The 11,623-nt window shown below is 66.9% G+C and overlaps 1 protein-coding gene across 1 annotated transcript; it reads right to left on the bottom strand.

The window, feature by feature from the left end:
• Positions 1-770: 770 nt before the first annotated feature.
• On the bottom strand, positions 771-11,377 carry GAREM2 (GRB2 associated regulator of MAPK1 subtype 2). Its single transcript, XM_070069343.1, has 6 exons — positions 11,131-11,377; positions 8,836-8,976; positions 4,626-4,756; positions 3,089-4,090; positions 2,309-2,478; positions 771-1,929 (listed from the first exon to the last, which is right to left on the bottom strand). Exons 1-6 carry the CDS (start codon positions 11,240-11,242, stop codon positions 909-911), a joined length of 2,577 nt encoding a protein of 858 aa, XP_069925444.1. The 5' UTR covers positions 11,243-11,377; the 3' UTR covers positions 771-908.
• Positions 11,378-11,623: the final 246 nt, after the last annotated feature.

Consider the following 11,623-nt stretch of genomic DNA (forward strand, 5'->3'; position numbering starts at 1 on the left):
CGCTCGGCACGAGCAGCAGCTGGTGTGTGCACGGTGTGGGGCTTGTGCACAGGGAGCAGCGCTGGGTGCCAAGCAGGTCACCATGCCTGCGATTCAAGGGCACAATGACCCGCCCCAATGCGTGCGACCCAGTACAGGACTGAGCTCCAGAGGAGGAGGGGAGAGGCAGGGTTCACCCAAGCCACCGAACTTCCTCTCCCAACCATACCCTGCTGTGCCAGTGCCAGAAAACCAGGGGAGTCAAACAACAGCGGGCAGGAGACCAGTACGAGTGGGGGCGACTGGCCACCTGTCAGTTCTAGACTTGAAATGGACCTGCTCTTGCTGGGGCAGTCTCTGGAGACAGGGATGGGCGGAGGGGTGCAGTGAGGTCTGTGCAGAATCCGGGGAGCTACAGAGGTCTCCCTGGCTAGACAGGCCTGCGCCAGAGCTGTGCTCTTCCAGAGCTGTCCCATCGCAGAGCCAGAACCAGAGGTGGAGGCTCCCGGCACCATGGCACAGGCTTGGACTTAAGTCACCTGCACTCAGGCCCAGGCACTTAAATCGAGGCAGGGCTGCAGGGCATGGGGAGGGTCCCAGAGAGACAGAAATCAGCAGCCCTGACTCGGGGGCACTTTTAGACCAGATGCCGTCAGAGCACAAGGGAGAGAGGGCACTTGGGGGATTTGTGCTTAACCTAATGCACGGTCCTCCTCCCTGTCTAACCCGAACCTATGGTGCTAGAGAAGTGCAAGGCCGCGGAGGAGGCCTGTGTGGGCGTGGGAAGGGGAGCCCCTGTGGGCATCAGAGCCAATGCCCAGCGCTTCCCGTCCCCTGCCCACGTATTCTGCACACTCGAGGCAGGGAGGCCCCTGGGTCACGCAGTCTTGGCACAGGCGCGCCCAGGCTGTGCGGCCACGGCGGCCGGTTCAGATCTTGGGCCGCCAGCCCTTGATGAACTGCATGACCTTCTTGACCTGCAGCTTGGTGAGGTGGAAGTCGTCCGCCAGGATGTCCTCGCTGAGCTGCACAAAGATGCTCCCATCAATGCGCTCCCGGGCGAAGAAGCTCACCACGTCCTCCGAGAGCCCGATGAACCGCAGGCTGCGAGACACCTCCTCCAGGGAGAGCGCGGACAGGTCGGCGGGGGGCTGCCACGAGGAGGCGTCCCGGCTTCCCAAGGCCACGGCTCCATCCCGGGGACTGCCCGGGCGCCCTTGGCCGAGAAAGAGCCGGGCTCCCCCTGCCTCGGGCCCCGGCAGAGTAGTGGCAGGTGACAGCGGGGTGGGGGCCTGCCGCAGCACCAACCCTTCAGGCTCGAAGGCCTTGAGGGCGCCGAGTGGTGAGAGGCAGGGTCCAGGCCCGGGAGCCCCCGCTGCCCGGGGCTCCGCACAGCGCAGCAGCTCGGGCTCTGGAGAACTGCCCTGCCCCAGCTCAAAGGGATCCACAGGCTCCAGGGGGGGCTCCTGCCACTCAGAGGAGGAGGAGGAGGTGGGGCAGGAGGGGGGCGGAGCAGCTGCATAGGCCTGGCCTGGGGAGACTGGGCCTGGAGAATAGGCAGTGCTGGAGGTAGCCAGGGGGCCCAAGGAGGTGGTGGGCGGCCCGGAAGAGGCGGCCGCTGAAGGGCCCGAGGGGTAGGGAGGACCCGAGAATGGGTTGAGAGCTCCAAACGGAGCAAAGCGTTTCTGGGGATGAGCGGGCTTGAAGAGAGGCGGGCAGCCATGGAAGCTCTTGCCGGTGGCATCCGCCCCCAAGAGGGAGGCAGCTCGGCTGCTCAGCGGCTCCGCTGGGGTCCGGGAGGCCTGGCTGGGCTGTGTGGTGGAGGGCAGGGGCCCTGGGGGCGGGCGGCTGGAGGTCTCGCCCACCTTGCAGTCTCCCCAGGTGCACGGGTAGCAATACAGGGAGTAGGCGTCCGGCGACGGAGAGCCACTGCCACTGCGGGAACCCGCCCTGTGGGCACAGACAGGCCCACACAGGCCTGTGTCAGTCCCAGGGGCGCTCACCCACCCACCCCCCGTTCCTTCCTGCCAGCTTCCCCAACCCAGGTCAAAAAAAAAACAGAGAAAACTAAATGTTTGCAAACAGCAAGGGACAGGCTCTCCACAGCAGACTCCCAGCCTGGAGGGAACCAGGGCAGCACTCCCTGCGTCCCATTTAAGAAAGCAAGCGGCTGAGGTGGGACAGTGCGGAGTGGCCCTGGGCTGCACTGCCCTCGGACCCTCCCAGGCCCGAAGCCCAGCTCGTCCTGAGCCCTGGCCCCACCCCACCGCATCCTGCCGTGCCTCGGTCCCCCTCGGGAGAACCAGGGTGGAGAGAGGAAGGGACTCACCCATCCTGGACGCCAGCAGAGTAGAAGGAGAGGCTGGAGCTGGGTGAATGGCTGGGCTGCAGCTTGGGGAAGCGAGGGGGCACCGGGGGGCTGCCCGAGAGGTGGCCGCTGCCGCTGCCACCGCGGGGAGGCACAGGTGGGGCATTGAGCAGGCGGCACTCCTCCTTCACCTGCAAGCAGAGGGCCGTGACCTTGGCCCGGTCCCAAGCAGCTGGGCACAGCAGGTGTCGGGGGCTGACTCTGTGCCCCACTTTGCCAAGAGCTGCTTTGCCCTTCCCCAAATGCCCTAGCCTCTTGGGCCTATTTCCCCCACAACACACAGGGCCTCCTGTTGCCTTGGAAACCCATCCCACACCGGGAGAAATGTGGAAGCAATCAGGGGCAGTGGGAAGTGCCCCCCCCAGAACTGGGAATAAAAGGGGAGTGGGAGGGAGGCCTGTGAAGTCCCCCTAGGCGAGCACCCCGGTGTGGCCGCTGGGAGCGGGACAGGCGACCCCTGCACTCCGCGGGCAGATGTGTTCGGGAGAGTCTGGTTAGCCAGGTTTCCTTAGTGTAGAACTTGCACAGCTCCGTGCTCTGGGACTCCCAAGGGAGGGAGAGTCTGGCACGTGTCATGGCCAAGGACTCCTGCTCCGTAAAACCTCTGCGTCACAGGTTCTAGGCTCATCCTGCCTCCTGCAGGGCCAAGGACCCAGCGGCACCTTTGCGCCCACACCGCCCCAGGCCACCACGTGGGGGTCGCCGCACTTTCACCCTCTCCTCCCCTGGCTGGAAACTCACCGCCTCGGACTTGGGAGGCACAGGCGGCGGCGTCTCGAGCTCCCGACGCGGCTGCCCGGAGGCTCCGAAGGAGATGAGGTCGGGCCCGGGCGGCGCCTGGTGCGCCCACAGCTCCTCGTAGGGGATCTCGGCGGGCGCCGCGGTGGGCTCGGGCGCAGGCGCGGGCGCGCCAGCCCAGTCCGGGCTCACGTACTCCTGGTCCCCATCGCCGGCGGGCGCGGGCGGACCGGGGACGCGAGCGGGCAGAGACGTGCGCGGGGGCGCGGGCAGGCAGAGGCGCGCGCGGCGCGGGCTGGCGCAGTCGTCGGCGAGCTCGGCGGGCGCCTCGCGCACGGCCGTGGAGTACTCGTCCGGGTCGAAGCGCTCGCGGCAGTAGGAGGCGCTGTCGCGCACCAGGCGCTCGACGCGCGGGTCCCCCGCCAGCAGGCCCTGCGGCAGCGCGAAGCGCGGCGTGTCGGTCAGCAGCAGGAAGTGCAGCGGCGCCGGGCCTTCGCGGCGCAGCGCCAGCCCCAGCACCACGGTCTTGGAGATGATGCTGACCAGCTTGTAGCAGTGGCCCTCGCGCACCGGGTGAAGGTCGTAGGGGTTGCGCGGCGGCCGGCTGGGCACCAGCACGTTCACCGGCAGCCGCACGCGCTCGATAATGGCGCGCACCGTGTGCTCGCCCTCCTGCATCTGCAGCTCCAGGGGGCTGCGCGTGCTGAAACGGCCCTGGCACTGGAAGGGCAGGCTCAGGCTCTCGTTGGTGCGATGGTTCATGCAGATGAGGCAGGGCATCTTGCCTTTGATGGGCCGTGTCCCCGCGCCACCACCACCGCTGCTGCCCACGCCCGCCAGCGCCCCGGCCCGGCCCAGCCTGCGCAGGAGCGTGGTGAAGCGCGAGCGCTCCTTGGTGCTCTTGGCGCACAGAATCTCCGCCTGGCCCATGAGGGTGAGCTCGTCGCCCGCGTGCAGCGTGAAGTTGTACACCTCGCTGTCCTCGCTGAACTCGCCAGACACCACCTGGGACCCCGGAGACAGGGCGGGGCCTCAGCCGAAGCCACGCGGCCAGCCCTGCGGGGCCATCTGCATGGAACGGGGCAGCAGCCGCGCTCCGTGGCCCTCCCAGGCTGAGACCACACCCCGAACACGTCGCTGCAGCCTAGGACACCCACGTGGCCTCCTGGGGCTGCCCCCGGCAGCTAATTGCGTGAGCTTTACCCTGTGGCCGGTGATGCTGCTCACCCCCCTAACAAGGCGACTCCAGAGCGGAGGAACTAACGGGAAAGAGGCGTTTGTAAACGGGGGCAGCCACTGGGGCAGCAGCTAGGGTGCCCTTGAAAGGCCCCCAGGTTGGGGAGTGACCCCTGGGCTCAGCACACCCCCCTGCTGCTCTGCCTTTCACCGGAAGTCCTGGGCCCTGAGCCCCCTGCGCCGGATTTTCAGGAGGTGGTTGATGGTCCCCGGAAGCCAGGTCATAGCCCTCCCCCTCCTGGTCCCTTGCCCCTTAGGGAAGGGGCAGTGTGGGGTCACAGTGCCGGGCATGGGAAAAGCTGACCTTGACGCTGAAGGTGATGGCTTCCATCACAAAGATGCGGTCCGGGAAGACGCTGGCCACCTCCTCCACGCTGCTGAAGTACCTCACTGGCTCACGCACATCCCGGGCCTGCTCCAGGAGCTTGAACTTGCCTGCCCGGGAAGGGGGAGCAGCACAGGCTGCTGGGAGCCACGCCTGCATCCTCACACCCTCACGGTCCCTCCTGCTCGCTGCTCTGATGTCAGCAGACCCCTCGGGAACTCAGGGCACAGGAGGCAGCTTTGCACAGCACGGGCACCCCAGCCTCAGTGAGGAGGTGAGCACAGATCCCCGGCGGCGAGCGCCCAGCCTGCACCCAGGGAGAGCTAGTGGCGTGCTGAGGCCAACAGAGGCCTGCCCAAAGAAACCCTGCGCCAACTGGCCCCACACTCCCGGGCGCAGAGCTGGCCTCTGCCCAGCCATCCACGGGGCCCGACGGCCTGGCTCCCGGCTTGTCCCCAGCCTGTCCTCTGCCTCTCTGGGTCCTTAAGGGCCAGAGGTCCTTGGTCCCTGCCTGGTTCTGGCATCCTGGGCATCTGCTCTGGGCTGCTGGTCCATGGCGACTCAACGGGCAGGCAGAACAGAGGCCCCGGGAAAGCTGCCCTGAGCCCAGAGCTCTACCCTGGTCCAACATCCCATCCACTGTCCCAGAGTGAGGCCACTTCCCGCAGAGGAGGGAGGCCTGCCCAAGCAGCAGACGTGGACTTCAATGAAGTGGTCCCAGTGCATGCTGGGACACCCCCGTCTGCATGAAACTGGCTCCCCTCGTGGCTGTACCTTTTGTGTGCCCACCTACAAGCGCACCAAGAGGCTGGGACCGCCCAGGCATCAGAGGGACAGCCTCTGCACCGGCCTGCCCCATGTAGGAGGCAGAGAGGGAGGTGGAGCAGACAGCAAGGGGCTGCAAAAGGGCGGGGCATGCTGTACCAAGGCGCAGGACTTCACGCCTTTGGAAGGGGCGTTTCCAGCGAGGAAATCCCATGATCCAGGCTGAACTCTAGGAGGGTAACAGAGGCCAGCGGACAAATCATCCAACCCCAGGTCCCAGGGAGGAGCCTAACAGGAGCAGACCGCCAGGTACTTGGAGTCAGGGAGACGCCTCAGACCCGGGGGACTGAGTGAGGGCAGGTGTGAAGGGAGGAAAGAGGGGGCTGTCCTTCGGCCCCCAGCCTCGTCCCACGTGGCGATGCAGAGCCGTCAGGCAAAGATCCAAACCCAAAAAGAGCACGTTGTGGGGCCGGGAAAACCTGCAACCCTGCAACCCTGCGGTGGCCGGGGGAGGGGGACAGGCTCCAAGGTGCTCCTGGGGCAGGAAGAGGAAGAGCAGAGGCTGTTAACCCTTCTGCTCCCTGAGACACACACACACACACACACACACACACACACACACAGGTGTCTGGAGCCCTGCAGTGCAGCCAGAGAGCCAGATGGAGATGCCCTCATGCAGCTGTGAAGAGCAGAGAGCCAAGGGCAGAGCCTGAGGCACCAACATCTAGGAGTGGGACCAGAAAGGACAAACCAAGACAGACCAGGGAAGAACAGGCGCCGGTCCTGCCGTCACCAGCCTGGGACCCTCCTGGGATGAGGCCACGGTCCTAGCAGGCGGCAGGGGTAAAACCGGAGGGATCCAGGCAAGGAGCAGGGGTCTGGGAGTGAAGAAGCAGGCCCCGCAGGTCTGCCGCCATCTGACCGGGAGTAGCCCTCCCCCCGCCCCGCCGGGGTCCACACACAGCACTCCGGCTGTAAGCAGCCAGGCAGTGCGAAGTGGCCGCTGCCCCCCACCCCCGCCCCTGTGGGGAGATTTGGAGCCAAGTCAGGGCTGGAGCCGGGGGGAGGATGTGGCAGGCAGGATCGATGTAACCATGGCACCCAGCACCACCCCCTCAGCCACAGCCCGGAGCCCAGCAGTGGCCATTACTGCTGGGAGGAAGGAAGGGAGACCTCCCGGGACAGACGCTCCGGCCACGGCCAGCCGCTTCCTCCCCCTACGGCTTCCTCTCCTGCCTCCCGCTAGGTGGGACCCCTGGGCTGTCCCCTGTGTCTCCAGGGACCTACCCTACCCTGGCCAGCCCCTTCTCCCAGTCCTCGCCCCCTCCCCCAGGACACAGTCATGTTCCCCTGGTCCCCCTTCCAGCCTGAAGCACTTTGCCTGCTGGAGCAAGGTCTGGTGTCCCCCCCCCCACCTGGTGTCTGTCCCGCAGCTGGGGTGACAGCACAGGCTTTGGAGTCCAACAGCTGGTTAGCTGTGTGACCTCAGGCAAATTACTGGCTGTCTGGGAGAAGCAGGTGTCCCTGACTCCTGGAGAGATGGGCCTAGGCCGGAGTCACCAGGCAGCGCCCCCAGCCCCTCCCCTCCCCCCCTTGCTCTCTCCTCAGTCCACAGCCGGCTCCCCTGCCGGCCCAGGGCCATTATTAATTCATTAAGAGGAATCGTTACACTCAGAGACTCCCCTTAACCCACCAGCCCCTTCCCCACCCAGGGCTCTACCTTCCCGCCCCCCCACCAGGAGGAGAAAGTTAAGGCCTGGGCCGTGACACCCCACAGGCCTGCAGTCACCCCACTGCTGCAACTCGACACAGACAGTGATGAGGAAAGCAGCTGGTTAGGGGTCCCTGGGGCGGGGTCCCCCAGAGATTCTGTGCCTTGGTTTCCCAGTTTTAATGACACAGTGGAGGTGGATGCCTGCGGTCACATTTCCACGGGGGCTTTTGCCAACGTGTGCTTCTTTTTTTTTTGTTTGTTTGTTTTTGGTTTTTTTGTTTTTGTTTTTGACAGGCAGAGTGGACAGTGAGAGAGTGAGAGAGTGAGAGAGTGAGAGAGAGAGAGAAAGGTCTTCCTTTTGCCGTTGGTTCACCCTCCAATGACCGCCGCGGCCGGCGCGCTGCGGCCAACACATCGGGCTGATCCGAAGCCAGGAGCCAGGTACTTCTCCTGGTCTCCCATGGGGTGCAGGGCCCAAGCACTTGGGCCATCCTCCACTGCACCCCCGGGCCACAGCAGAGAGCTGGCCTGGAAGAGGGGCATCCGGGACAGAATCCGGCGCCCCGATCAGGACTAGAACCCAGTTTGCCGGCGCCGCAAGGTGGAGGATTAGCCTAGTGAGCCGCGGCGCCGGCCCAACGTGTGCTTTTCTTAGCCCCAGGAAGACGGTCGGGGGTGCCTCCCTGAGCACGCTCCTCTGGCCGGGCCACTCCTAGTCTAAGCAGCCCCCAAGGGCTGCAGGACCACCACAGACCCAGGGACACTGGAGAGCTGCCCCCTCTCTGATGGTGCATAGGACTGTAGGGGTGCCCACTTCCTGGGGCCATGGTAAAGAGCAGAGGTTTGGTGGGGGGCCCAGCCTGTCCCACTGGCTCGGGGAGACCTGGGGAGACCAAGAGCCACAAGGGGCCCAGTCCTCGCTAGGGGCACAGGCAGTGCGCCACCTGGTGGCCGACCCAGAACTGGAGCTCCCAGAGCCTGTTTTCCTGTGAGCTACAAGGATTTGACTTCTCCCAGGGCTGCTTTGAGGACGACCAGACGCGAAGGCTCAGCCCAGTGTCTGAACCCAGTCGCTGTGGGGTCCTGGGCTTACATAGGGGCGCTCTGCCATGGCTGCCTCGCAGGGTCAACAGCCTTGCAGTTCCGGCATGGTGCAGCAGGGGGCATACCTTCGCTCTTGGGGAGCAGGAGCCTTCACACCTACACCATATATACAACAGGCCAGCAGACTCTTTCAAAGTCTAAGATTTTAACGTTCACTTATCAAGTCACCCAATGAAAACAGTGAGCTTGACACAAAAATTGTGGGGGCCAGGAATCGAGCCCCTGTGCCGTGAGCACCCCTGCTTCCGTGGGCTCCAGTGGTACCACCCTGCTGGACACTCTATGAAACTCTATGCAAAAAAGGACGCGGATGAGGCCGCGCCAGGCGCGCGCTGAAGGTCTCTAACGAGGGGTGAGGTCTGACTGCTGGCGACTGGAGGGTGTGGATATTTTCTCATCCTTACTGTCAAATCTTTTCTGAGACAAACTGTGAATCAAACGTTTGTAAAACCGTGAGCCACCCCAGGGCTCCAGTGAGCAGCATGGGAATTGCTGGCCTCCTACCCAAAACCACCAGCCCCACCAACCATGCCCACGCTGCCCCCGCAGCTCCAGGGAAAGGGGGTCACCAGCCCCCCCCCCCCCGCCACGGCTCCCACCTCCCACCTGGGTACTGCAGAGGGATGTCAATCTTGGGCCCGATGACATAGTGGCCCTCCTCCAGCGTGTGGGCTGTCACCGTGGTCCACTGGCGACAGGAGTGGATGAGCAGGACATCTCGCTCGCTGACGCCCTCCGCGTACTCCCCTGGGGGAGGAGGACAGGGAGAGGGAGGGTCAGGAGGGGCCTCCCCTCCACGACCCCTGGCCAGATCAGCAGTGCTCCAGGGACAGGCGGCTGCCAGCTGCGGCCTCGGGGCTGGCTCCTGGCGCCATCCCCACAGTCCCTCCCCTGTTCCCCCCCCCCCCGCCCGCCAGACCCGGGCCCCTGGGGAGCAGGGTGTAGAGGGCTGGGGGGGCGGGGAAGGACTACGGAGCAGGGTGACAGAGGAGACCCTGGAGTGAGCTCAGGACGACAGCAGAATCCTCAGCTGTGGGTCACCGGGGCCAGGAGAGCGCAGGGCTCACAGGAGAAGCCCCTGACGCCCAACCCCACCCCGGGGACGTGCCTCTCCCTCTCCCTCCAGCTGCTCTTCATCCTCCAGGTCACAGGGCCCACGGCTGCAGGGGGAGCCGGGTCTGGGGGGAGCTGCACTGGGACTGAGGTGTTGGGAGGGGCCCGGGCTCCGGGGCTCCAAGCCCAGCTACGGTTTCCAGGAGAGCAGGAGGAACGGCGATTCCAGGAGGCCGAGGGGCGTCTCCTGGCTGCAGCGGTGGACGGCGGCGAGCAGTGACTCTTCCCAGACAGAACTTATCAAATTCCTGCCACCCAAGCAACTGGGAAATGGTTTCCTGCCCTGCCTGGGGGCTCCATGTCCTGTTTCTTCGTGGGGTGCAGGGAGGGGGGAGGGTTTGGCTCCCACTGTGTAGGGGGTGCAGGGTATGGCCAGAGCCTGCCCCTCACCTCCTTCTGTCTCGCTCTCTTCTGTCTCGCAACCCCTGCTACAGCCCTCCGCAGGGACAGGCTGCAGCCACACAGACACATGCATTAGCCATGGGTCCTGAGCAGCAACCCCCCAACCACAACAGCCGCCGACAGGGGCTGTCACCCAGGCCACAGGCGCCGAGTCCCCCCAATGCGGGGGTGCACGCGGTTCCCACGCGGCACTCATGTTCCCATGGTGGCGACGGCCACAGCCTCGTCCTGCCACCCACAGACGGCTGGGCACAGGCATTCATTCAATCAGGAGTTTTTGTCCGGCAAGGATGCCCTCCCCCCACAGTAGCAGGCACAGCAGGGGTGCTCCCAGGTGCCCAGGGAGCCCCTGCGGAGGCTGCTGGGCACAAAGACCCCCCCCCCCTCCAGGAGGTGGAGAGGCCAGGCCCAGGCGTGGGAAGTGGCTCATCCCACTCACAGGCAGGCAGGTTCAGGCTCACTCGCCGACCATGCTGCAGGACCCCCGCAGGATGACCAGACAGTCTGCGCCCACCGGCCCTGCGCCCGCATCCGCGCCCACCCTTGCTGCAGGGCTGGAGGAGGGGCTACGGGCCCCGGCGAGAGGCGAGGAGCCTGCGGCCCGCGGGCCCCATTAGCATTCAGGGAAGCGAGTGTGCCAACGCGGGCCAAACCCCTATTCTTCTCGCACACAAAACCCCCGGCCTGGCTGCCAGCCCCGTCTCCCTCCCCTCCCCCCAGCCAGCAGCCCCCCTCCCCCCAAACGGTTCCTTCGATCCCTGCGGCCTCCGGGCGTCCCCTCTCGGGCCCCACGCACGGTCCCATCTGCAGAGCGGTCCCTTGGAGAAGTGGGACGAGACGTAAGAGGGCCAGGGTCCCGGGGGGCGCGCCCGGCCGCCGCACCCGCTAGCTCCGGCCGCTCCGAAGGTGGCCTGCGCGCCTCCGGGCCCCGAGGGTGCTCCCTGGGACGCGAAGGCTGAGTGAGAGGAGGGTCCCGAAGTGGCCGAGTGTGGGGGGGCGGCAGAGCCCGAGGCCCCGAGGGGTGCGGGAGGATGGAGGTGAGAGGCGGAGACAAAGGGATGGAGGGGGCGCGGCCGAGGCGGGGGGCCCCAGCGCGGCGGGGAAGGGGTGCACCGACGGGGCGGGCGCGGGGCCCGGCTGCGCTGCGGGCTCCAGCTGCGCCGGGAACTCTGTTGCGAGCCCCGTCCGCGGTTTCTGACCCTGCGCTGGTCCGCTGGGCCCAGGAGGCGGACCCTGCGCTCCTGGGCCCCGGGTCTCCCCCCGGCGGCGCGCAGCGCCCGCGCGGGGAGCGGAGAGACAGCGACCGCCCGCTCCTCCCGGCTCCGCCTCAGCTGCCCCGGGATCCTCGGCTTCCCGGGGACCCAGGCCCTCCCTGCGCCCCGGTACCTGGCCCGAGGCAGGCAAGCGTGGGCAGGCGGCAGCGGCTGACGATGAGGTCCAGCGGGAAGGCGCCCATGCTCCAGCGCAGGCCGGCCAGCCCGGCCGCCAGCTTCTCCATGGCATGGGCGCGCCCGGGGCCGCCGTCCCGGGGCCCCGACGGCCAGTCCCGCGCGGCCGGGCTCCCGTGCCCGCCACCTCCCGGGGCCGCCGCGGCGCTCCCCCGAAGCCCGGCCGGGCGCGGCGTCACGTGCTCGGCCTCCCGCGGGCCCGGCGCCCGCCCCTCGCCCCACCCCCGCGGCGCCCGCCCGCGGCCGCGCCAGTCCCGCCCTGCCGGCCCGCGGCGCTAGCGAGCGCCCAGGTGACAGCCGGCGGCGCGGGTCCTGGGGCGCGGGCCTGCCGGGGCGGAGGGGCCCGGCCCGCTGTCCTCGTCGCGCCCGGGCGGGCCCCGGTGCAGCGGCCGCCTCTGGGACATTCACGATCCCATTCCGCCGAGGCCATG

The sequence above is a fragment of the Oryctolagus cuniculus genome, chromosome 2, assembly GCF_964237555.1.
Source record: "Oryctolagus cuniculus chromosome 2, mOryCun1.1, whole genome shotgun sequence".
Lineage (NCBI taxonomy): Eukaryota > Metazoa > Chordata > Mammalia > Lagomorpha > Leporidae > Oryctolagus > Oryctolagus cuniculus.